Source organism: Catharus ustulatus, chromosome 6 (genome assembly GCF_009819885.2).
Source record: "Catharus ustulatus isolate bCatUst1 chromosome 6, bCatUst1.pri.v2, whole genome shotgun sequence".
Classification (NCBI taxonomy): domain Eukaryota; kingdom Metazoa; phylum Chordata; class Aves; order Passeriformes; family Turdidae; genus Catharus; species Catharus ustulatus.
In genome coordinates this window covers 35,302,676-35,329,109 of record NC_046226.1, presented here as the reverse complement: position 1 = coordinate 35,329,109, position 26,434 = coordinate 35,302,676, and the positions used below count along the sequence as shown (strand labels likewise).

At 36.9% G+C, this 26,434-nt stretch overlaps 1 protein-coding gene across 3 annotated transcripts in view; it reads left to right on the top strand.

Moving 5' to 3' along the window:
- LOC116997616 (cytochrome c oxidase assembly protein COX16 homolog, mitochondrial-like) overlaps positions 1–26,434 on the top strand; it is a 44,909-nt gene that overhangs the window by 14,998 nt on the left and 3,477 nt on the right. For all 3 annotated transcript variants that reach the window (XM_033062582.2, XM_042779384.1, XM_033062583.2), the window contains exon 3: positions 15,745–15,807. In XM_033062582.2, coding sequence (XP_032918473.1) covers positions 15,745–15,807 — 63 coding nt within the window. The remainder of the gene's footprint in view (positions 1–15,744; positions 15,808–26,434) is intronic.

Genomic DNA, 26,434 nt, shown 5'->3' with positions numbered 1-26,434 from the left:
AGTAATTCAAAAGTGTTGTTAAAATCTTGATACTTTTCTCATATAACACAGTTGGACTATTGTAAATCCTTTTCAGAGCAGGGACAGATGGACTAGTACTCTTCTTGGGGGATTGGACAGTTACATGAAAAATGCAATAAACAATAAAAGAAATAAGATTTTTTTTTTGTTACAGCTACTCCTTCAGAATAACAAAATATTTAATTAAATAACAATTTCAATACAAGGAGCTCAAAAGATTTTCACAGAATTTAAATGAATTAAGCTTCATAGTCCTACTGTCAGAAAAGGTAGGATTATTATTTACATTTTACTGCTGAAAAAATTGAGGTTGCACAAATCCTAAAGCAGGCCAGGATTCATAACACCCAAGTGCCTGTCTTTTTTGATTATGTTTTAAGGATGTGCAAACTCCAGTATGTCACCTTTTGTAAGCATGATTCCTGAATTTGTTTTCTTGCTAATTCAACTGCTAAGAAGACAAAACTTACACAATCCCTTTGTGGTAAATCTCTAATACATTTTAGATGCCGAACTATGATCCTTTGCCTTCAAAAGTACCTGTTCTTTTCCTTTTTCACTATTAACTTCTCACACTGTGCTTAGAGGGAAACCACATTAGTGGCAACTTCTCAGTCAACAGTGATATTCAAAGGCAGCACTACAGTAGAACTGCTGCTATGTAGTCCATGTTTTCAGTGACTGTGAGGGGCTAGGTGCCACTTTGGATTCTCGTGGCTTAATGAAAAAAGCTGCTTTAGTAATAATGGCTATGTTATTAATGTCAAACTGACTTTTGAAGAATATTCCCTGATAAAGGTATTAAAATTCAAGAGAAAATGGTGGTTTGAGGCAGTATGATTTGGTTATGATGTATTGTGCTGGGGCTAGCATTAGGGTTGGGAGAGAGGGTCTGAGAAGGGGCTGCAGAAGGAAGTGTGTTCTCTTATTCATTTGGGCCATGTGTTGGGATTTTGGACTGCAGCTCAGCCAATGCATAGGATAGAGAGACAGAACCTAGAGCTGCAGTTGAAGAGAGGCTATTAGTATTTAAAGAGCAGATAGTTAATCCATTTAGTTCATCTTTGAAATCAGGACCTCAGATATGCCCATCTCTTGCAAAAGCAAAACCACATTTTGGCTACACTTTTATGTTCTCAGGATACTCAGTTAAGTCATATTCCCTCAGCACAATGAATGTCCTGCATTTAAAGGAAGCTTGCTGAGGCCCTTAGTGATGTAATGCCTGTTTATGCTAGTCAGAATTCTCCTGAAACTAATCAAGGGTTTCTCCATTATCTGTTGTAGCTGAAATGTCCATTAATGGAGAAATCATTAAGCAAGATAATTGTTCACTTTCTGGGAAGAACTTATGCAAATCAAAATTGGTTACAGAAAACCAGGTATGCTTATGGGAAAACCATGTGGAATTAACAGAGAAGACATTAATAGGCTTGTATAGGCATTGTTCCAGATGCCATTATTTATAAGTGGAAGACCAGGCCCTTTCTTTGTCTTTCTTCTTGTGTATGTAATTGGAGATTTTTCTTAAACTTGTAATTTTTTTACTGAAAATGTAATTTCTATTAAATATACAGAAAATATAAATAACACTCAATTACTTTTATATACTATGGACCCATTATTGTCGTTCCAGGTGTTGTAGAGACTTGCTGACTCAGATTTAGTTTTGGATACAAGAATCTTGGAACATTGGGTGCGGTCTGTACTGCTGGCTAATAGCTACTGTAGAGAATTGAAGGGAAGTGATATATTAACTACCTGGAAAAGTTTGCTTTCCCCCCATCACCAAACCTTTTAGAGCAAGAGAGTTTTTAAGCTCCAAATTGACTCTGTTGAAGAAGTATCATTGCAAGGCAGGTTCTCAGACTTTTGGGATGGGATAGGACTGAATGTGTTCCTCCTGGGTAATGTGCAGCACAAGCACTTCCGAGAAGGCTGGAATCTCTATGCCATTTTGTTAGGAAACAAAACATCAATTAGCCTTTGAAGTCTGCAAATATTTCCTGCTGTGGGTTATGTACAATATGTTACATACTTATCTCTTTACAAATTATGAAGATCCTGTTCACTTTTTCTTTGTCTTGTGCAAAGTGAGCACACCCCAAAAGTAGAATGCTAAGAAATAATACTAATGTTTTCTGTCTTAGTGAGGTAGAAAGTAGAGGCAGTAAAGAGTCAAAGTGATAGAATTTCAATTTCTCCTCCATGAGTTTTACCCTCAAATCAGTTGTGCATTTAAATATGTATGACTGTTGTATTACATTCCAGGTGTTAAAATCCAGATGAAAATGAAAGTTCCTGTCCTGGTCTTTCACCATTCTCTGAGCAATAAACCTGTAAACTCAGAAAAAGTATTAAAGGAGTGGTGGTTGGAAGCATACTCAGTAAGTGCACTAGGAGTGTAAAGCCTACTTTATGCAAACTGAATATTGCCTTTAAAATTTCTTAGCTAGTGTTTTTGACCAATTGACTGGCATGTAGTTACCCATGAGGCATTGCTTATTGACATCTGTAGAGTGTTAGTGTTGCTATTGTGAATCTTCATTTATTGTGTATTTGCTTTGTCTTAAGGTACAAGTTCAAAAATTATGAATTATAACTGTGAAGATCTCAGCTTTCATTTTATGATCCTGGACCCTGAATTGAGACAAAAAGCACTCGTGGTGTGTAGAAGATTGTTCTGGAAACCTTGCTGCCCTTTGAAAAGGGAAGGAGAAAAGAAAGTTAACATGATCTCTTATGGCACTCTGACTTTTCTGGTTTACAGCAATTCTCATAGTTGGGCTGGATAGTGGTGTAAATTGGCTGTCTGGTTGGTTATACTCAGTATTATTACAGATTTAAAATATTGCTAGTTGGTCCCTGGTACTGTTCTTTAACATTGTATTTTTAATCTCATGAGTGGGTGTCAGACCCACAGCATGTTGTGGTTGAAATAACATCCAGTGATCTCACTGGAAATTTTATATCCATGATGTTCAGGTTCTTTCTTCAGTTACCTCCTGCACTGTAGAGCTCCTCTCGGCCTATCCCACTTTCTTAGTCTGCAGAATATAGGTAATTAATGCTGCTCTACTTTACATAGGAAGTAGGAAAGTTAATTAATTCAAATAAAATGAATTATTTAAATTCCTATGAGTATTAAAAAATTTCCTCAGGTGAGATCCATTACTTCAAGTGTTCTGGGTCAGGGTGAAATAGCTAGAAAGAAATAGGATCAGAGAACTGACCAGTTTCCATGAGACCTTTATGTCAAGCAAGAACACATCTGACATTTGCCTCAGAAAGGTGTAGGAAGTCACTTCAGCATTTTCTCATTGTTACCAGTGTATAGTTAAGAGTTGGTATCTGCCTATTAGAGCACTTTTGTGTTGCTGTCAAAACACTGCTCCGTTCACACACGTACTGCTGAGAGCTTCACACTGTTGAGTCGAGATGGCTGCAACTGCAGCAGCACAGTTTAAATGAAGTTCAGCATCCACCCAAAAGGGGAATACATCTGCAAGCGACTGGACAAGGCCCTGCCTTGTTGCTGGCTGGCACATTGATATTGCTGTCCTTACGTAAACTGCCTCAGGTGTGTCTATGGGAGTTGCACATACGGGCATAACCTGGAGTAGTGCAGTAGAAATTCTGTTGTTATTGCTTCTATTTTAGTTGCCTGTACAGTTCATCTGGACAGGATTTGGACAGCAAAAGTTTGGTTTACTACTTTAGTTTGTTTCAGAAAAAAGAAACATTACAGAATAAAATGTAATTTCAATGTTTAGTGTTATGTTAGTATTGTTTATTAATAATGTCATGTTTCTATGTCACATCATTTTATCCTTCAAAGAACATGTTTCATGTGAGGTGAAAATTTAAAAACAAAGTCACTTAAATCTCTGAATATATCTATAGTGTTTAAAATTACACAAACTTTGGTTTTTTTACTTAGATTTGTGGAATGTCAGCACATTGTGCCCATCACTACACATACTGTGAGCTACTAGATGAAGCTGATTTACTGCAAGCTGATTTGTTTATCTTCTTTGATAATCTACTTCTGTGTTAAGAAACAGTATTTGCTGTATTTGAAAGGCTATCAAAGATACTAAGAAATAGGTAGCAGGATGAAAAGGTGTAGTTTTAAATTTTCTTCCACAAACTTTTCTATTGACTGGAAACTGCAAGATATACTTATCGCAGTTCTTAGTGGATAAGCATCGGTGTTTGAAATCCTATTACACCTTGACGTTCCCCAAGATCCTCAGTCTGACTAAAACTTGATGGACTTCAGCATTTCCAGGAGTAATATGGAGAGGCCAAGTCACTGTGTTTGGACTGGACTGGAAAAGTCCACGGTGTTCTAATGACAATTAATGGACTTATCACTGCTGCTGCCAGCCCAGATTGTCCCATGATCTCAATTACCTTGTGTATTCTGCAGGCTTTCTGCTTTTTTTTTGTTCCAAATGGATTAGATGGATTAAGACTCATCCTCTAGGCTTCCTGGTGTGCAAACACCCCCTACCAATGTTAAGGTCAATTTAAATTACCACTGTTAATACTCAAAATACTCTAAATGGGTTCTTTGTATTATTAAAGATAGCAAAGTAAAATTTCAGTATCTGCTCAGCTAAATCTAAATGTATGTTTGTGGTGCTATGCACTAAGTCAGAGTTTCATCTTGCTCATTTTTCTGTTGTCTTAAGTGAGTTGCCTGGTTTGAGATGGCTTTCCAGGTAACCCGTAAAGGAGGTTTGAGAGGTAATGTCCCAACATAGGTTTCATTCCGTTTTAAAGTAGATACTTGAGAAATATGTTGTCATCTTTTGATGGATTGAAAAATAGAGAGATTGAGTTTGAGATTTACCATATTATTACCATATTGCAGAGAGACAATTACCTTCCTTAGTGTATGAATATGGTTATATTTTATTTGACCAGTAAATAACAGGTGAGGTAAACTTACGCCTAACTTCAAGGTGCAGACAATTGATGGTTTTAGATATATATCTTTAAGTGGGACTTACTTTCTCAAGGAATGCCCATCTACAGCTGACTGGAGGAAAAGCCCAAGTAGAGACTTTATGCTTCAAGTCAAAAATTTAGATGAATAAAATTAGGTGAAATGAAGCCTGCCCTAGATACGCTTTTGCTGGAGCTTCATTGGCAAACTAGCAGATGCCTTGAAGGTAGAAGAACTCTTATTTCATCTGTTGTTTGTGCCTGAGGTGTTCCTTTATTCTGGAGAATCTGATTCCATAGAAGTTTGAATTAAAAACATCCTGCTTGATTTGAGTATGAACAAAATCAGAATATCTTCAGCTAATGTCTGGTGGAATATTTTGGATGGGAGAGGTATCTAAACCCATCAGCCAAGAAATGTGGAATTATTTTAGCATCTGTCACTGAATTTGGCAGAATAATCAAGTCTTCACATCTAGCATTTTAGCATTTATTTATTTATAACTGCATCTTCCTGTGTTTAATTGATTTCAGTAAGCTAATTACACAAGCACAGCATGGCAAGGAATTGATGTTGGTGATTATTGTTTTCTGCTTCTTCTTTTCCTTAAGCAGGTCAGATTGGCCTGGGTCTCAAGTCTAGTGATAAACTGGCTAATTTCCTTGTATAGGTAGATTGAGTTGGTTTTCAAATACTAAGTGCATTACTGAGCTTGGCCCTAGGTCCTCCAAAAGTTAAGAAAATAATACACTGAAATTTGTTTGGTGCTATAGAGAATGTGGCAGGCATACATTTAGGATTGCTTATAGGTGGGAAGAAAGTCTTTGTCAGTCAGTTACCTGTATATCACGAAGCATGTTTTACTAAATTAAAGCAGACCTTCCTTTCAGGCATGGCTTAGTGGGAGGGGTTTGGAAATGTATATTTAGTCAGGCAGATTGCCTCCTTGTTGGTGGCTAAACTGGTACCCTTACAGTGACCTTGTTTCTATTTGCAGGCAGAATTTGGAAGTTGCTACATTTTTTGACCAGGGTTCAGAATTATCCAAGGTAGTAATTTCAGTCCTGCCATGGTGGCAAAAAAATGAAGGGGTATCAAGAGCTTTTCATACCCAGTATTTTGGTGGTACCAGATGTTCAGACGTTTTTTCTCTCATTTCAGTTCAGAAAATTAACTCTTTACCCATGTTATTCTTGAGGATTTTGAGGTTCAGCTGCTAGTGTTCAGTTCATGTTTTTGCATTAATTTCAGCAAAAGCTAATCCATTTTACTTGAGCTCAGATGACTTCTCTACATTGTCTGTGAAGATCTGTCTATGGAATTTGCTTTGATACCAGACAGAGATGTATATTTCCTTTTTTCAGACATCCTTCCAGTTCAGCATATAAACCACTGTTTTTCTGTAAAATGCAAAACCAGAGTCAGGTCTGGGATTCAGTAGGATTTTTGTTGCCACATTCTGAGGCTGATGCTGGGTATGTATTTTTGAGTGGTTTCCAGTGATTGGATCTGCTTAGACCCAGTGTTTATTGTCACCACAGACAGCTTGCAGCACTGTAGGATGACTTGGAGTTAAGGTATTGCCTCTCATTATTGAACCTCTCTGTGATGAAATACAGTATACAGCGCAAGTATTAGAATTATTTGTTTTAAACAGAAGCAATTTTTCCATTTTTTACTTGATGTTGGTTCTCTTGTCAAGATTAGATTCAGATGAAGAGAAGGTTATTAACTGAAGAAACTTATTCTGATGCCATTGCAAGTGGAACTAATTTCAATGCAAAAAACGTTGATAGCTTTCAGATATTTACATTTTATATACTACCAAGAATTCTGTTTGGTTTATTTAAATCCTGTCACATTGCCAAAATTAATTACTGGTATTTTTGCCTTGCAATTGAAGTGATTACAAGTGTGTAACTTAGCTTCAGGCAGCTTTTAGCCAAAACATAATTTAATGTCCAGCTGTTTTTCCCAACGCCTCCCTGAAGCACCAGAAGACATCTAGCTTTCCAGACTCATCTTGAGAAGCAAATAGCCATGATGTCAGCAGATCCTAGTCCCTAGGGTTTTCTGGACTGCTAGACCACTACTGTTTCTACAAAAAAAAATGTTGAAAACCTTTTGCTGAAGCATGTTTCCTTTTAAGTGCAATTTCTGTCTGAATGGACCTTCCCTTTGTTTTTTTGAGGCTTGAAGCCTCATTTGAAGCCAAATGGTGCTGTTGTAAACTTCAGCTATATGGCAATCTAAACAAGCAGAGCCCAAACTCGTTATCTAGAGTAAAACCAACTAATGAGGGGGGGAATGCATTATCTGTCTCTTTTCAAGTATCTGTCACTGCAGAAAGCATTTATTGGTTTGCTTGTCATTCAATAGATGCTGCATTTCCCCAGAGTCAGCACTGAACCCCCTGTATGTTATGTCAGGCAATGCTTAGCTGCCTTTTTTTGATGAGGCATAAAAATGAAACTTTGCCTTTAGAGCCTAAGTAAGTTCTGAAATGAATGTTGTAGCAGGTAGAGCATCATGTCTTGCCTCTCTGGAGCAGAGCTCAAGGAGGGCAGAAGGTATCTGAGGTTGTATTCTGTCCCTGTGCCAGTAGATGGGCAGCTCTGAGCTCAGGGAATTCACACCCTGTCCTTACAGTCCCTCCATTTCTGCACCCTCAAAGGCTCTGTGTGCTGTCTGCACAGCCTACCAAGCCTCAGCTCTGGGATGATTTAGGGCAAGAGGCTAATTAGGTATTCCCAGAGGAACTTCTAGTTTCTTTCTTCATTGATTACAGAGAGGATGTAGCAACACAGGCTTTCTGGATACTGCTTAGAGAAGAGAGAGATCACTTGTCTTATTAATATCTAAAGTGTATGAATTAAAATATTTTGCATTCATAATTCCCACTGATTTTATGTAGAATTGTTTAGTTAATGTTGTATGTTAAGCCCTTAAAAGAAAAACACTTTGCTGTTCACATTTTAAACTTAATTACACCAGATTTTACTTTCTCTAATATAGCCATCAGAATGTCTGATCCTTTGACAAGTAGACATACTATTTATTCAAAATAGTGGCAAAATATCTGTCAAAAGAAAATAGTTTGTGATGTACAAGTGTGTTACAAATTCTAGTAATTTAAAGTATAAGTGATTTGGGAAATTAAAAGCTTTTTGCAAGTACAAAGTATTAGAATATGAATTTTCTTCTTACTATAAAACTTCACTAGATGTCAGTGTGGAAAGAATTTTCCCTTAAATGCAGTGGGAACTGTTAATTCCTTCAACACATGCAAATTTTAAGATGATAATTATTAGAATTTGGTGGTAATTTATTTGTAGAAATGCATTTTCAGATCACTGAAAACAATTTTGATAAATTCACACTGGATTTTAAAAATTGTTTCTGTTCAAAAAGACAGTGCTTCTATTGAAGGTTTAGTCTCCTATGAGAGAGACTTTTCCCTTTAAATTAATTCCTTTGGACACACTAAGGGAAAAATAGTGGTTTGGATATTGTACAATGCCTTTGGTTTCACTTTGGTTGAAGTGAGCTGCTGCCAGGAACATTTTACAGACGAGCCTAATTGAACAGCCAGTGAGCACCTGGATGCAGGTATTCCTGCTGATGTACAGATCTAAGGAGGACACCCTCTCCAATCCTCTTCTGTCTGATAGTACAGCCCTGAAAAGATTCAGAGGAGATGAGCACAGACTGCTTCCATGCTGCCTTCAGCTGCCAATTCACGATTTCTCTCTTGAAGTTACTTGCTTTGAACAGAAACTTAAGTGACCTTCCTGCTTTTCAGAGCTACCACAAAGAGGTTGATTCTGTGCAAAGTTTGGGTATGACTAAGGAAGTCATAAAGGAAGAAAAAACCCTATAAACTGTATTTATGCTAGTTTTCCAGCTTGAACTTGTGTAGTAGGTACATAACCATTAAACAGGACTCTTCAAAAAATATGACCAGAAAAAATTGACTCTGCTGAAGTTGCATTTTGGATTGTTTCTAGCTGCTGAGTATATTCTATTTAGAAGCAAAAGGGGTGGTTTTTTTTCCTAAATACTGGCATCACAAATTTATACCTTTTTTTAATACCAAAAGGAACATTTTTTGTACTGAATTTTACTGTGAAATTAAATTTATTCTAGCATACTCAGAGCCAAGGTTTACAGGACTAATTTGGTATAAATCATATAAATAAATGTGCAACTGAAAATGAAACTGGATGTGAAAGCATACCAGAATTAATTGATGAGTACTTTCTTCTCAAATCTGAAAATTCTGGAATCTTTGTTAGTTTTGTTGGTCTTATATGTGAGAAATCTAGATATGCTTAAATATTTACTGAAGTATGGAATAGTTTGGCCATGATATGAGCCTTTAATGGCATTTCCCATGACATTATCACATGAAAAAGTCTGGTCCAGAGTTTGGGATTTTTTTGAGTAGATCTTTTTTTGATCAATCTGGAAGCAAGTACAAGGTTTGGATTCTGAGCGATCACTGGTGCACCGTGTACTGTAACTCTGGGAACTGCTGCTGTAACAACAATTTATATTGTTCCTTTGGAAATGTCTGCACTGATTTCTGTCAGAGGCTTGATGTTTTTTTTTAACTGTCTGTATTCTATGCAGATCATAGGAAAAAGTCAAAGGACACAAAGGTAGGGTTTATAGCTAGTCTCTGCTGTCTCCCCACTGTTCATAAGTATTCCTATCCAGTCGATATCCCTCGACTGGATATCTATACGGCATATCCTATTCAGTATAGAATCACAAAGTCATGGAGCTGTTTGGGTTGGAAGGGACCTTAAAGATCACCTAGTTTCAGCCCCCTGCCATGGGCAGAGGCGCCTTCCACTATAGCAGGTTGCTCAAAGCTCCATCCAACCTGACTTCGAGCAATTACAGGGATGGGGCATCCAACAGCTTCTCTGGCAACCTGTTCCAGTGCCTCACCACCCACACAGGGCAGAAAGTAGCCTTTTGTAAGTGGGTTTTTTTGTGTATTACATATTTAAGTAATATAGTTGAAGGATTGTTGTGAATGAAGTTGCAAAAAAAAGTTATGCTTTGCCTTGCCCTTCTCTGTTGCCTAAGACTGTATGCCAAAGAGCTTGGCATGAGTACAACCCTTGTACCTTACAACCTCTACAAGCTTTGTTCCTTTAATTTCTTAAGTAGAACAGCACTCAGCTTGGCTGTAGTTTACACTGCATTTCCTGAGTCCTGGGATTTATCCTCTCCAGTCTACAGCTTCTCACTCTGCTCATAAACCACAGCTTAGAATATTTATGACACAGACTTCTGTAGCAATTTATGGGAGACTTCTCAAGGAAGATTAAAGTTGACTGATCCACTCAAGATTGCTGATTTTCCATTTAGAGGAGTTAGGCATATGATAAATGTTTTCGAAGAAGATACACTATGGGACAGCTAGAATTGGTGATTCTGGTTTACTCTTAAGTTTAAAAAGTGGGTGGGGAGAACAAATTGAAAGATTTCATATAAACAGTAATTTTGTGGACTCTCTATTGTGGATACTGTAGGAAAATTGTGTCCCATCTATTTATGCTGGGAGGGGCAGATGGAAAAATAAAAATCTGAATCCTAATTCATGTTCATTAAATTCAGGCCACTGTCTTCTTCCATTTTCAAAGCTGAAATCTTTTTTAGTGGGATGTTACTTTGTGGAGGATTGGGTAGGAACAGAAACTCATGTTCTATAAAAATAACAAACAAGTTTCAGAGTAGAACTATCTTCTACTGTTTTCTGGAAATGCTTGCAAGAGGGAAAGCTCTGTAAAACTTCAGCATACAAATATTTGGTCAATACATGCCAGGATACAAGTATACAATGTACTGCACTGACTTATGTGAGAGGAGGCTGTTAAAAGCACAACCCTCTTCTCATGATGTGGCTGTCTCCTGACAGTTTCCTTGTGTAGTAACTGAACCCATAATTTCAGAAGATGTAATATATTCAAGTCTTGGTTTGCTCTAAAGCCCATGGCCACAAATAGTACATGGACAAATAAACAGCACTGTTTATAGCATAGAAAGACTGCTTGTGAAGATGGGCTGTTTGAATTACAGATCCAGGCATATGTGTTCTGTGGACAGTAGGAATGTTATCCTGAAAATGAGAATGTGAGTCCACTTGGTGGTCCTCTCTGAATGCTGAACATGAGCGACACTGCTATTCTGCTTTGTATTCCTGTGTTTCACAGAGTCATGTAATAATTTTGGTTGGAAGAGACTTTCAAAGATCTTTTAGTCCAACAGTCCTGCAATGAGCAGGATCAAGAAGATCAGATTGCTTGGAACCCCATCCAGTCTGACCTTGAATATTTCCAGGGATGGGGCATTCACCACCCCTCTCTGGGCAACCTGGGCCAGTGTCTCACCACGTTCATTATAAAAAACTTCTTTCTTAAACCTGGTCTAAATCTACCCTCTTTTATTTTAAAACTGTCAGCCCTTGTCCTGTTACCACACGCTTTGCTAAAAAGTTTGTCTTTCTTGTGAGTCCTCCTTACTGAAAGGCCACGATTTGGTTTCCCCAAAGCCTTACCTTCTCCAGAATGAGCAAACCTAGTGCTCTTAGCCTGTCCCCATAGAGGTGTTCCATGCCCCTAGACTTCAAAAGGGGTGGTGATGGTATTCTTTGGTTTCCCTTGTGGAAGATCTATCCTTTCCTTATCCTGGAGCTAAAGTTAGTGACATTCACAAATTTCTCAGTCACTCTCTACCCGTATTATTTGTTTCTGAGAAAATTAGCTGTGGTCAATGAGTATCAATGCAAAATTGTTAGCTGGAGAATTTTTTTAGTAGCAGCACTTTTAGGTTTATAACTGTACCAGAGATACTTGTGCTACAAACAAAAAATCTGCTTTTCTGAGATGAGCGTATGTTTTTTACAGGGCACTGCAGGAGTCCCTGGTTTGGCCGGGGCTGCAAGCACCAGTTATTCCTGCTTTGCTATGTAATGATCTGCACCCCAAGGTGCACCATTTTTAACACCTAGAAATGCTGTCCAGGTTCTAATTGAAAAACTGAAATGTCAACCTTAAAATGAGAAGTGTCAGCCTCATTTATAAGGTTTTTAGTTACTTAAAGCCTCAAGTAGCTGCCTACTAAGATTTCTAAGAATGTTTCTGTGCTTAACCTCTATTACTTTTAGCTGTTAAGAATCTTTTTAAAGTCTGTTTCTTTGGGAACCTTTTGAAGTTAAGTAAGAGTAAATCTGAAGGAATGGTGGGAGTGTGAAATGGGACAAAATTCTAATTTGAAAACTGGATTCTTAAACCTTTTCTGAGATTTTCTGTATTGCACTTGCCCTTGCCCTTTCAGTTGATGTAATATGAGATAAGCCTGTATAATGCAAAACACAGAGAATGTTTTATTCATTTTTGCTTCAAGTGCTAAAAAGGAAAAAAAAATCCACACTAGAAAATGAAAATAAGTAAAGCCTTTAAAAATTGTATTTATAGTATTGGTTTCAAAGCCCTGCCGACAGCATCTTATGAAGCTTGTCTAAATACTTGCATCAAGTATTTCAGTAGTCTTTCAGTAAGAATTTAATGTGAAGTTATGCTGTAATTATACATGCACACATCTTTGAATTCCATATTTAGAGACAAAGTTTGAATTTAAATGGCTCTTAAAGGAGCAGCTGAGATTTTGCTGAACAAAAAGAGTCCTCGACTTAAAAGGAATATCTTTTCTGTTCCTTCCTGCCTCCTAAATAATGGTGGCGGACACTGTCAGGCTGTTACGACATTTGGGCTTTGATGGCTGCTATCATCATATTTACTAATACAGATTTGTATCCATAATTTAGCTGAAGACCTATTTGCCAGTGCATAGCTGAATACTTCTAGCTCATTTATGAGCAGTATGTGTTGGCATAGCAGTCATCGTGGAAGCAAAATGTATGTTTGTATTTGGATCTTGTGGCAGATGTGTAATACAACGGAGCTATTGCTTTGGCATGGGCACTTTCCTGGCTCTGCCCCCATTTGAAGTGTTCCCTGATTATGATCTGTGATTGTGGCTCATATTGATGTTTATCTGCCTTTTCAGAATGAAAATAGCATCATTCTGTTTTCAAGTTTTTTTTGCTGTTCTTGTGATATGTCAAAGATAGCACAGCATCATACTCAGTGAAAATAAAACTTTATAATACATTTTTTGTCAGCTTCTATATTGGCTCCTAAGACAATTTCTAACCCATCCATTTCATTTGGTAGCTGAAAAGCCAGGCTTTGCAGTCAAGGCATTAGAAGGTGCAGGTGACTGAATTACTGTGCAGGCTCAAGTATGTTTAAGTTATTTTGTGTAAGTATGCATGTAGTGAGCAAAAAAGATAAAGAGAAGAGGAAATGCGTACTTGCTTCTCTTTTTTACTACTTTTTTTGGTGGAACTTGGGGCAAAAGAATGGATTTTGCAGACTGAGCTTAAGATGTTTATGTAGTTTGCCCTCAAAACAGAGTTTAGCTAGTCTTTTTGGGTAAGTTAATTTGCCAAATAAAATTTCTGCTTCCTAAGAAGCAGCACTCTCTGTTCATTTTTGCATTTGCAGGGTATTTTTTAAAAAGAAATTTCAACTAGCCTCCTTCATTTCTGCATTTTTGTTAATATTAAAGCTACAGCATCAAACTGTAATGCTGTGTCTCAGTTTTAGCTGTCTTTGTGCAGGCAGAGGAGAATGAAGACAGGAGAAAGTCGGAAGATGGAAAGGGCTGGAAGGAAGGAGAAGCAGCAGTAGCTTAACTGATTATTTGCCTTTGACTTAGACAAATGTGCAAACGCCACTCATTAAACAAACACACTAAAAATTGAAAAAATTAAACTTGATAATGGGGTTATTGAAATGTCTTTAAGTTCAATTCTGGATGTAGTTAATTAGGTAAAAATGATGTTTCAGTCATGATATTTTGCCTTATTATTAAATGAAGAGAAAATGTAGGGTGAAATAAAACTATTGCTGCCTTACGTACTGGAGCTTTTATTTCCCCTTGTCCATATGAGTATTGTGAGAACACAAAGCATAACAAATAGTGTTTGTGTTTAGTTCTGAATATAGTGAGGTCCATGATCACTCCTCTCTGTGAAAGCAAGCTTCAAAGCCTGTCTGGCTGCCCAAAGACTTTGCATTTCTGCACGTGTGATGGATGGGTTTGTTGTTCTAATGAAGCATGGCTGTTGTTGGAGGTCGTGGTCACAGGAGAGATGCAATCCATCTTTAATGAGGGGCAGTTCTACAGAGGCCTTGAATGCCAAGACAGAGATGGAGCACTTCATTTTTTATTTGATGTAGAGAGCCAGTGCAGAGACACTATCTTGTTTTATGGTTTTGTTTTTTTTAATTACTGAGAGGTGGGAGCTGTGTCTGGTACAAGCATTAACTATTTTAGATATTTTGGCTTAGGTCCCAAGAGTAATGAGTCTGGAGGTTGCAAATGTGTGTATTTCTGTGGCCAGATCGCTGATGAGATAGGGAAATCAAACCTCTGGCCATGCACAGATGGTGTTACACTTGCCTGTCTGGGCATCCGTCCTTAGGAGCTGAGGTCTCACACGCTGCATGCTAACTAGCAGAGAGTGTTTGTAATCAAGGGGAACATTATGGCTTAGGGAAGTTCTTCAGAGCAATTCCCATCAATACACATAGTAGATGTGTATTTTAAGTACCTCTGATGAGTAGGAACTCGTGCTATGGAAAATCTGAAGGTGGATCTTCTCGCTGGCCAGATGAATTCTCTTACGTGTATGCCTTTCTTTTTGTTTTCCAGAATACTTGTAGATGTTTGACATTGGTTTTGATGAGAGTTACTGAGCCCTTTTCATTCAGATCAAGAAGCAGCAAATTAGGAGTATCAACTTTTTTGTAGTTGGACTAATGTACAAGTGATGTAGAACTACACGTTACCAGTCTCCTTATGCATCTATTTTGGTTTTTAAGCTCTCAAAATGAGATTGGTCTCTCATGGTGGGTTTATTTGGTATTTTAATTAGTTTGCCTAAAGACTGTCTGAATACTGTGTATGTGGCTGTTTGAGAAGAAGGTAAAAGGCTTTCTCTAAGCGTGAAGAATGCTAATTATCTTTTTGCCCTTAGCTTCTGCTCTTAGACCTGTGGGAGACAGATGTTATTTAGCAAAGGGAGGGCTGAACATCGCTTCTTCCGGGCTCAGAAGAAGTTAAAACGTGAAATGTGTCTGCTGTGGTTCATTGACATGTCTGTTCTTAGATTTGTTCTTTCAAAAAACATATCTGAAAGGTGTCAGGAAACATCAGCACTGTCAGTACAGAATCAAAACTAGGAAAGAGCTGTGTGTTCACCAGCAAATTGGAAATTCAACTCATGCTTAGACTTTGAAAACCAGAATATATTGTATACCTACTCAATGAACTCAACATTCAGGAGTATAAAATATTACATGATCCAAATTTTATCTTTCTTGTACTCGTTTCATTTATTTAAGCTTTGCTTAGTTTAACTAAACAGGTATGGATTTAAGTATCTAAGGTAATGCAAGGGCAGGGCTATATGCTTTCCTTTGGAGTTTCATAATTTGGTAGTTGACCTGTTTCTTTTCAGCTCGATTCTTGTGCTGTGTTCATCATCCTATCAGAACAAATGGCACATAAACCCCTTTCAGAGGAGAGGAGCATGTACCAATATTCAGTTTATTTCAGGTTAAAGTTTCTTTAAAAAGATATTCTTAAAAGCAAACATTTTTGCTGTATTTTTATTTGTGTTTCAGGTTGATCCAGCTTTGAAAGAAAAATTAAAACCAAACACTGTGACACTGGAATCTGAATATGAGGTAAAATAAATTTGTTGCCTGGGGCCCATAACCTTGGCTACCCTTGATTACCCTGGCCGCGGGTGGGTTGTATCTGTCCCTAACTAAAATTAGATCAACCATCTGCCTTTGACTCACTGATGTCCAATAAAAACAAGGAAACAAGGTTTTATGTTAAGAAAGGTTTTTGAACACGTAGTGTTTCTCTCTGAACACAGCTTCGCTTTGATTTTCAGGTGTCAAGTATAGTGGTACAAATAAATTCACTACTTCTGTGGTTAACCCAGTTTATAAATGTAGAGCTGATGTTGGCCTTAGAGGGAGTGTGCGTGAATGTAAGTCAGCACTTCTAGTGCATGAGTTTGGTTGATCTTTAGAGCAAATTGCAGAACAATGTGCATGATGTATTTGATGTTATTTCTTGCTTGTGAAATTTACGTGCATCTTTGAAACAACTGTCATGCCTTTTCCATGATTTCAGAAAATTTTATAGAGAAATAGTTCTCTCTTCCCTCAACATTGCATTTTCTTCAAATATTGCTAAGCTCTAAAATGTCTGGTTTGACTCAGTTATCCTGAGTCTCATAAATTTTCAGGCCTACAAAAAGCCATGTTAGAAAAACTGGAAAAAGCCTCCCTGTGATCAGAAACAAAGGATAAAGCTATTTAAGATTATTCCTGATGTTTTAAAATTAATTGAATCAAATGTCCGACTAACACTTCATCTACCTCTGTGGCCTTTATGCTGAATACGGATTTGTTTTCTTCCCATACCTTATTTCTATCACAAGCCTTTGAAGATCTCGATTGCACCCACTGCTCTCATATTTATGTGTCCAAATGGCAGTAGATGGTCTTGATAATAAAATTTTACTATTCTATTACTCTTTCGTGGTTTGTCTGAAATAAAAATAAAACTTACCTTTTGTATTTCCACAGGCCTAATTTCACAAAATATTTGCTAGTTTTTACCATTATTGCTAATAGTTTTGGGCTGTCCCCCACTATAAAGAATTGTGATTTCTGAGGCGGGGAATAACAAAATGAAAAGTTCCAATGAAGACTCAAAACTTACAAATCCATTAAGTTCTGATTGCCTCTGGGATTTCTGTCTCTCAGTTTCCATTCAATATATTGTAAGGCTGCTCTGATTTATTTATGTGGAAGAAAAAGTAAAAAGAACCACAAGCAGTAAAAAAGAACCACATCTCAAACTCAATACCTAACCTCAAAATCAACAGATCTGTATGCAGATATACCTTACTTTTTCTTCAGAAGATGAATAAATAGGTTAAGGAGAATATTTAGATAGCCATAATTCCATTATCTTTATGGATAAATCAATGCTAATAAAATACATCTGGCATAACAATATATTACAAGCCTTCTTGGGTAATGAGACTCTTTTCTGATGGACAGAAATGACAGAAGCAATCTTATTTTTTTCTTAATCTAAACTGTAGAGAGTTCCCAGACTGAAATTGTTTCAGAGTAGTGCTTGGGTGTTACAGAGGGCAGATCAGCTCAACAAAACAAATGAATCCACATTATGAAAATAGATTTGGATTGTTGTTTTGGAATCTAATGACAATATATACTTTACTATGTGCACCAACTTGCAAGCACACATTAATTTCTTGCTTCAGTGAAACTTGTGGAACTACCAGCAGTCATGCACATACTTTGCAGGCTCCATATTAAGGGTGTGACAATTTTAAGTCACTATTAACTCTGTATTCTGAATCTAACCAAGCACCCAGTTACAGCTGACATTTAGGAGAGTAGTTTTCTGTGGGCCCCATCTTTTCCAGACAAGAGGGGTTTGGGTGAGTGTTTTTTCTCTCTCCTTTATTTTTCGACTTGTCCAAAATAGAGCTCTTAGGAATACCTTCTAATTCAATATATAGGTCACACTGAAGGATTACACTGGTGGCTGTTACTAAATATGGTGTGATAAGAGATCAAGGGCAGTTAAATAAAAGTTGCTGTTTTGATACGTAAAGCCTTATTTTACGATATTATTAGCATTATATCGGCAGCTGTTACTGAGGATACTGTGCCAGCTCGTTTGAAGTGTGGTTGCCTGATATACGCAAATGTCCTTTGGCCCTCCCCAAGACTTTTAAAAATATCTTACTGTCCTTATAGAAATTTATATATTGGATACATACTGAATTCTTCTTGAATATCATAATTTCTCCTATAAGCATACATATATGCCCTTATGGGCATATTGCAAAATTAAAAAAGGCATTTCCAATATTTCAAGCGTGTTGAAGTCTGGCATTTTGTCTCTGATGTGGTGCTCATGGTGATGTAAAATTTATAATCACAGACCTAATTTATTGTGAGGAAATTAACATAAAGACATATTCTTACCTTGTAATTTACTAAATTATATCTTTTGAAACTATAAAAAGTTTATTTCATAGAGGAATGTTTCTGGTCAGGATACTATTTTGAGGAAGGAAGAATTTACATGTGTAATTCATCCTGCATTTCTTGTATCTCAGATCTGTTATTAATGGCATTTATCTTGTGCTTTGGGACATGCCAGAGGAGCAAGCTACCTTTGTATGCACTCTCCATTGTTTATGCATTCCTCTCACACACTTTTGTGTCCTCGTATGACCAGTTAGTCCCTGCTGCTCTCCTTTGCCTAATAAATCACAGCTCTGTCCACTAGTGATGCTGGTACTAATGTGAATGTAGTTCTGCTGCTGAGCTGGGCCTTGTAGAACACACTGTAAAAAATGTCAAGTGTTTGACCTGTGACAAAAGCCTGGAGTATTTTATTTGAAAGGAAAAATATCCTGCTTGAAAAAGGGAGATAAAAAACCTGATTAATATCATGAGTGAAAATCATTCCTGTGGTTGTTTAACAATCATAGTACGTTCCTCTTCATGTGTTTAATGCAGTCTCAAAATAGCATTCCTTATTCTAGCACTTGGTTTCTGTATTTCTGTGAAATTAATGGTCTTATAAACACTAAAAAATCTGGCCTCAGTTACATCAGACTCCAAAGTATAGAATTTTTGTTGAGTTTTTCTAGCAAATAAAAACTTCCTTAAGAATTTACTAACATTTTGCTGTGGAAAAAAAATAATTTAAGTTTGAATTAAATATGTGGTATTCAGTGGGAATCAATAGCAATTGAAAGCAGATGAAAAAATAGCCCAATAAATAAAAAGGTGAAGGATTGCTATGGAAACAGTAAATGAGTTTGTTATAAAGCAGAGAAGACTGATAAAAGATGCTAAGGGCATCAAAGCTGTCTGATAAGTAATCTGACAAGGACAGGGTTAAGAGGATGTTGTTGCAGCAAACCAGGAATGAAAAAATGAGGATGTAAAATAATGAGTAACCATGTTGGCAGAGTGGCAACATTCAAAAAATATATCTGTATTTTTTTAGAGAAAAAAGTAATTTGTATTCAAATCAGATGTGCTTCCAAGCCCCTTAATAATCAAACTAGATGTTATTTAATACCTACTAGATTGTGTTGGTTTATAACCACGTTCTGAGAATGGGCTTGGAAGACTTCAGTGGCTGCTGAAAATTTCAGTATGAGAATGATGACTCTCTGGGAATCATTGCTGGTCAGGAAGGTGATACTAAATTCTGGTTCTCCTTTTGGTAGATGGGTTTTGAACAGAGCTTTAAGAACAGATTAGGTTGCAGAGCAGGGTGACTGCACTTAGGGCTCTAAAATTCCTAAAAAAAACCTTAAAAATTTAAATTAATATTAAAGGTACTGAGAAGAATGGTGCTTTCATATAAATACTTGTATAGGAAGAAAGTAATAGTGATTTAACATTTTTCATTGCAGAAAATATAGTAAAATTATAAGTAAGATCCGTTCTTAATAGCTAGGAACATGATTTGAACACAACAGCAAGAAAAACGAGTCTTTTGTGTTTCAGAATATCAAATCTAAAACTTTAAAGATTTTCTGGTTGCAAGGATGGCATAATTGACATAATAGGCTGGTCTGCAAATGTCAGACTAGAGAATGCTGCTTTCTTGACTTAAAGAGTATGAATGTTGAGCAGGTTTTGTTCCTTATAATTTGATAAATGACAAAGTCAACATTAGCTCTGGACAGAAGTTTTTTAATTACAGCAAAAAGAGTTACTGCAAACCACTTATAATTGCAGTATTAAAATGCATATTGAGGACAGTTCAAAAATTAAAAGTAGGTATATGGAGAGATGTTTTTAGAATATAACTTACATATTTACTGTCTTAAAAGAGGAATTTGAATAAGCTCTTCTGAAAAAGACTCAGGCCACTTATTGCTCATCTGACATAACTTCAGGGATTGTAGTGGCAGCAGAATAAATGAAACTTTTTCAGGGAGTGACGGTGTAGTAACACAGTAATTGCATCCAAGTGTGTGGACATCAGGAATGCTCTAGAAAGAAATTCCTGGGTGCTAGTTGTTGAAATCTGCAAGTATCTTGTTGCTGTCATTATCAGTACCAAAGGATTACTGATTTTGTTGCTGCTCAAGAATTAACAGATTAGTGTACTGAATTGATTTATTTCAAATACTGTGTAGATACTGGTGGCTAAATGCCTTGAGCTGTTTGAGAGCTTACAGAGATGTTGAGAAAATAGCCCTCCTTAGTGACTGTTATAACAGTAAGTAGGTGGAGATAAATAGAGGTTGAGATACTTTTCTTCTCCCTTTAATCACTCTGTTACTTCCATGTGCTCTTCTTCATTGGTGCATTGTCCAGCCTAGCCTAGATTCCGATTGCCCTCCAGTCTTGGACAAGCTGAGTTTCTTGCATTTCGGTTTATTCACATGTGAAATGTTCTTTTAGGTTTTTATTTCATTGTGAGTCTTCAACACAGTGTTTTGTAGAGAAGTACAAAGTCATGCTACTTTATCATCAATAGAAATTGCAACGGGAAAGAATGTTAGTTCAAATAGTTTGTGTTAGGCATTTTATTCTGAATGGATGTACAGTCCATATAGTTTGGCCTTTTCACAACCTATAGTTTTGACCTTTTCTTCTTGACATCTCAGTAGTTTCCTGTACCATAGTTCAATGTGTTCAGTCTGTAAACCATATTAATAGTTTTTCGTAGAGAAAGACAAGAAGGTGGAATTTGGTAATGGGTGTGGCACAGGAAGATTTGTGTTGGAAAAGCCTCTTGCAGGAAGAAAGCCTCCAGGATAAAGTTCGTAGGGTATCACTTTTTACTGGTATTATTTCTGGAATGCATCTCTATTTATAGTCCTGTAAATTCTTTCCTGGTCGTCTCTTAGTACAGGATTTTTTCTTAACTGAGAACTGTTTCTTTCATACGTGTTGCATTTGCACTTAGCCAATAAGAAGACACTTACATCTCATATATGGAAGACAAGGTGAGTGATTGTCAGTCAGACAGCAAACATGGTTGGGACTGTTAAAAATAATCTCTTCTCATCCTTCACTCTTTCTCCTCTCTCCAAAAGAGAATTCTTAGTATCAACTTGCATTTCATGTGTTTTCTTGGTTTTTAATGCCATGTGAATTGACCAACTCTTACCATGCTAGAGCCAACACTGTGTGTTGTCTCAGTCACAAAAAACCCCAAAAGTTTGAGTAGGGCAACTTGTATGCACACATTATGGCTGGATTCTTTCATTTATTGTGTTAAGGAAAGCTGCTAGCTTCTGCCAGGCAGCCAGTATGGGGAACTTTTGTAGCTGTCTAGGTGAAAATGTTAAACATTCTGCCTTGCTAATGGGCCTCCAGTGAGGAATTGTTGGATCTTTGGTATGAAATATCTCTGAAGTAACTTCAGTGTGGTGTGTGGGAATTTAGCCACACAGCAGAGGTCATGAACGTTTCTCTCATTGTCTCATTCTGAAGATGATACAGCAAAACAGGTGATTTTTGAAGGAAGTTCTTGTCTCAGCAACCAGTGGCTTTTTGCAAGAAAGTCCTCCTGTTTGTTTTTCTTGGATTTTTGTCTCTGTTTTTGGCCAATTTTAAAAACTGTATCGGAAACAACTGTACTTCCAGCTGATGTCCACACGGACAATCAAATCTAAATGCGAAATGCTTTAAAAATTAATATATAATTCTTGCATGTTCTTTGCTTCTCAAATTATTGTTACCCATCATTATTAAATGTTCAAACTAAACTACAAAAATGTACTCTGCTTTAGCAAGTTACTGTCAGAGAATGGGTTACTGCTTGTCCTAACAGGCTTATGGATCAAACAGAAAAAATGATACACAAGATTCTGGTGGAGGCTGACCATGGAGTTTGAACAATTCTTAGCTAAATAATCAAATTTCTGAAAATTGAATGGAGAAGTTCCCAAGTTTAACCCCCGACTTCACTGTGTGTCTGGTAAAACATGGTATTTGCCCAGGTATAGCTGGGAGGCTCAAAGGCTGGGGGAAATGGTGTTGATAATTCAATATGTAATAATCCGTCTTGTTCATAGCATCTTCCCCTCAAGTCATTGGAGAGCCAGTGTCCTCCTGTGCCATCTTACAGCTCCAACACAAATAGTCTTTAAGCATAATGCAGTTCAAAACCAAAATACCTTCCAGATCCAGAAAGACCCCAGAACTTACCTTCTAAAACTTCATCTTCAAGCTTGTAAAAATTTTAAAAATACCTTGATCTTTCTAAGACAGAAGTATTTCTGATTTGATTTGAAGACCTGTTGGTTCTGATAGAATGAAAGGTAGAGTTACATATTATTTGTGAACTGTACATTCAGCAGTATTGCTGAGAAGTAACTTTATTGTTACTGGCAGTACAGTACAGGAATAACACTCCTATCACTGTCTTCATCAATTAGAAAGGGGATGTTAGCCACAGAGAAGAAACAACGATTTTTTTCCCTATGAGAAATTGCACAGCAGCACAAATAAAACAGTAGCCATGGATATTACGAAAAGACTATTTATGACTGAAGGATTTGAAATTGCCCTGTTAATATTTTGCCCAAATCATAGTTTCTCAACAGAGAAAAGCATTCTGTTCCAGCATATAAATTGATAAGCAAGTTCTGGAGGAGGGGTGAATGGAATATCAGCAGGGAAATGCAGATGAGAAACAGAAATCCTAAACTACACGAACTGTGAGTGTTACCTGAACCAACTGACACCAGGGTGAAGGGGGACCATGTCAGAGGCAGGAGACTGAGCCCACCAATTCAGAAGGGTCAACTTCTTGGTAAAGTTGATTGCTGATTTAAGGAGTGTGGTTACTTTAAAGTATTTACTTAATGGCCTGGATTTAAATTTAATTTGCAACTGTTGTTGTAAACGTTCTCTAGGTGTTTCTTTTGTTATGCCCACACACTTCTGTTAGTAGTTTCATGGTGGTAACTGATCATTTCTTGTTGTGGTAATCTCAGCCCTTTGCTGTAGTATTCATTGCAGCTTTTCCCTCTCATATAAGAAACCTTGTTTTTTGTATCTCTTCAGAAGGAAAAACACCATGTGTGACTCATGGGTCTCATATTTTTTTATCCTGGTACACCTTATCCTTTTTTTATTAGAGTATCTTTTTTTATCTTTATTAGAAGGACAGACTGTGCCAGATTTTATATACAGAAGGTAAAACATTTGTCCACACTTCCAAGTATCCATAGTCTTAGGAAGTTGTTTGAAATAAACCATTTCTGTTATGTCAGGAGGGCTTTCTGGGCTCCAGATAGGGACCTGCTGTAGAAATCTGTATGCTCTTCTTAGCAGCAGCAGAATTGTCATTTTTCAATCTTGCTGGTCTCCTGCACTGTTAAAGATCACACATCCCCTTCAGTCAAGTTCACCCTTATTTAGTTAAAAAAGATGCTGCAAACATCCTAAAAGTCTATCCCTGGCTGTTCCTATTTTAGAGACTTGTGCTGCAGTAACTAGGACATCCCCTTACAAGGTTCAGTATGATACAAACTTAGCAAGACCAAGCAGTCCGATTTGGGAAATCCCTTGGTCCTTGTTGACTAGGTCTCCCAAGTAGTCTATTTAGGGATTAATCTTAGTAAGCAGCACCTCTCTTTCTGGGGCATAGCTTGATAAAACTTTCTATATGAGAGAAATTAAAACTATCATAAATGTACTTAATTGCTTAATTAAAAGTGGAATTTGCTGAGTATGGGATGTTTGATCTTGAAATTGTACTACTGCACTTGTACTGTTATTTATGTTGGACCTTTCTGAGTTTTGTTTTTGCTTAGGAAAAGAAGATACACTGAAAGGAAATGACCCATGCACACATTCTGTTGACTTTATCATAAAGCGTGTGAATCTTTTGGACTGAGAAGTCCATCCTGGGTGATCTGCAGGTATAATGCATAAATGGAACGGGATTATCCTCTGAGATTTAGTGTGGTTTTTAAGAGATTCTGAATTTTAAGAAGGAAAACTGCTTGTAATTATAAATTAGGAGGAAATATTGGCAAGGCCCAATTCCTGATGGAAGTCTGTCTTATGTTATTTTCCCTTACGTTAAAAATTCAAGCCTGTGTAATCATGTAGTTTTAACTAAGTGATATAATTGTTTAGTTACAGAAGGTAGATGTGAATGTTAATTAAACTCTGTGACATCTCTGAGGTGGAGACAAGTTCTGTTTGCATGCTTTGCATGTGAAAAGGTTGCACAAACTGGTGGTGCAGTTCCTCAGTACACATCTTCTGTGACATAGTCACTCAAAGATGTTTCTCTTCTCTCTCCACCCAATGTTTCCTTCAGCCAGTTCAGGTGTTTCCATAGTCCTGTGCTTATATAGGATTTGTTCATAAGCAGTATGAATTTATTTTCCTAAACTATTTTGTTTTTTTTGGTTGGAGCACAGCCCCACATCATTGAATTGACATAATTAAAGGGAAAATAACACATAGGGAAAGAGTGTCTTAAACCAGTTCACCATAGGTTAATTAATTATGCCATAGATGAATGCTGTTGGATCCCACTGAATTAAGCAACAAAGCCTCTATTGGTTTTTGCCACTCTTCAGCAAAGCCAAAAGGAGAAGCAGCTCTCTGCATGCTTACATGCTAGTTCCCCCTCACCTCAGCAATTCTTCCCTTAATGAACAAAAAACAGTCTTATTTTGGCCCTAGTTTGCTGCTTACTAACTTGCTTGTTTACTAATATTGTAAAAACTAAACATTCTCTAATTGGAATAAAATACTTCTTTTTAAACTGAGGATTCAATCATTATTCATGGCTATTAAATCCCAGATTATTAAATCACTAATTTCAGATATTAAATTATGTCACTTCCTAGGCAAAGTAAGTAACACCCAGTTTATATTAAGAAAATGAGATGTCAAAAAGATGGCTCTGGTAAAGAGTTATAAAAAAAACCCACTAAAGCCATATCAGGGCAGTGATGAAGTTCAGATTTTCAGTCATGCACAAGACAGCAGATTCAGTGTTAGCTGTAATTCTGTATCTCTCCATCTATTAATCATTCTGGAGCTCCTCAATATACCTTTTGTCTCTTCAAGCTTTTTTCACACCTTTAAAAAACAGACTGTTCAATTGGTTTAATTCTTTCACTGCCTCTTAAAGCCATGAGGATATTTTTCTCTGGCTCATCTTTTGTCTGCAAATGGGTTTGCTTACTATAATGATGGGAGATAATTGTGTCTCTATATCAGAGCTATTTCTTTCTGTGGTGTACATCACAGAATTTATTTCATCAAGCTGTAAAGTAAACAAGATTCTCTTATCCCTCCTTTCACATTTGAAAAACTGAGACTAAAGCCAAACATTTTTTGCAAGCAGCCACCTTGAATTCACTCAGCCTGAACACTAATAACTCTAAATGAATTTCTGCAGACTTCAGTTTGTGTATTGTATGAAGACTATCCTACAAGAGTAGAATTCAAACTCTTTTTTGAATGTTATTTTATTTTAAGGTTGTCAGAGGCTTAGAACTTCTACTTTAGCCAGGCATTTGAACCAGCAATTAAGAACTGAAGGGTTTTTTATGTCCTTTTTGGTACCATTGCACCAGTCAAGCTGTTTGACAAGTCTTAAAAGTCAAGTGTGGCAAACAGTTGAACATACTTTTCTTTTTCACTGTGCCTGTCTGAATAACTGCTTTTTTTTCCTTGAATTTACAGCTTCTGTCAGTCCTGTACTCTTAAGAGGCAGTTTAGCTGATTTAGGGAGTGAATCAGTAGATTTAATGGACTATACTGATCTTACTTCAAACAGCTAATTTTCAATATCCTTTGGGCTATTTGAGACAAGCAGGAAAAGTGCTGCTGATCTGATTACATTTCATTGTAGTCTCCAATGATTGAGTGTTTAGTACATTTGAATTGGGAGAAGTCTTTTGGTTTTTAGCCTTCCAGTTGATATGAATTTTGGTTTATTAAAAGCTGGAAATAGTTTAACATGTGATGTGATGTCTTCATAAAGTTATGTAGGCAGAGTCCAAGTGACTAAAATGAAAAAAAGAAATAAATTAAGAAGACCTAGTCAGATAGAATGAAGGATGTTGACTTCAGCTTCGTTTGAGAGCCAAACTACCTGCTTGCCTGAATTCTCACTGTACAGCTCAGGCAATCTGTAGGAGCTGTGTAACTTTGCAGCTTGTGCTGCACCTAATTAAGAGGGCTGTCAATCTGGTCTTACTCTCATCACTAAGATGAATTTAAAATGTAGCTATGT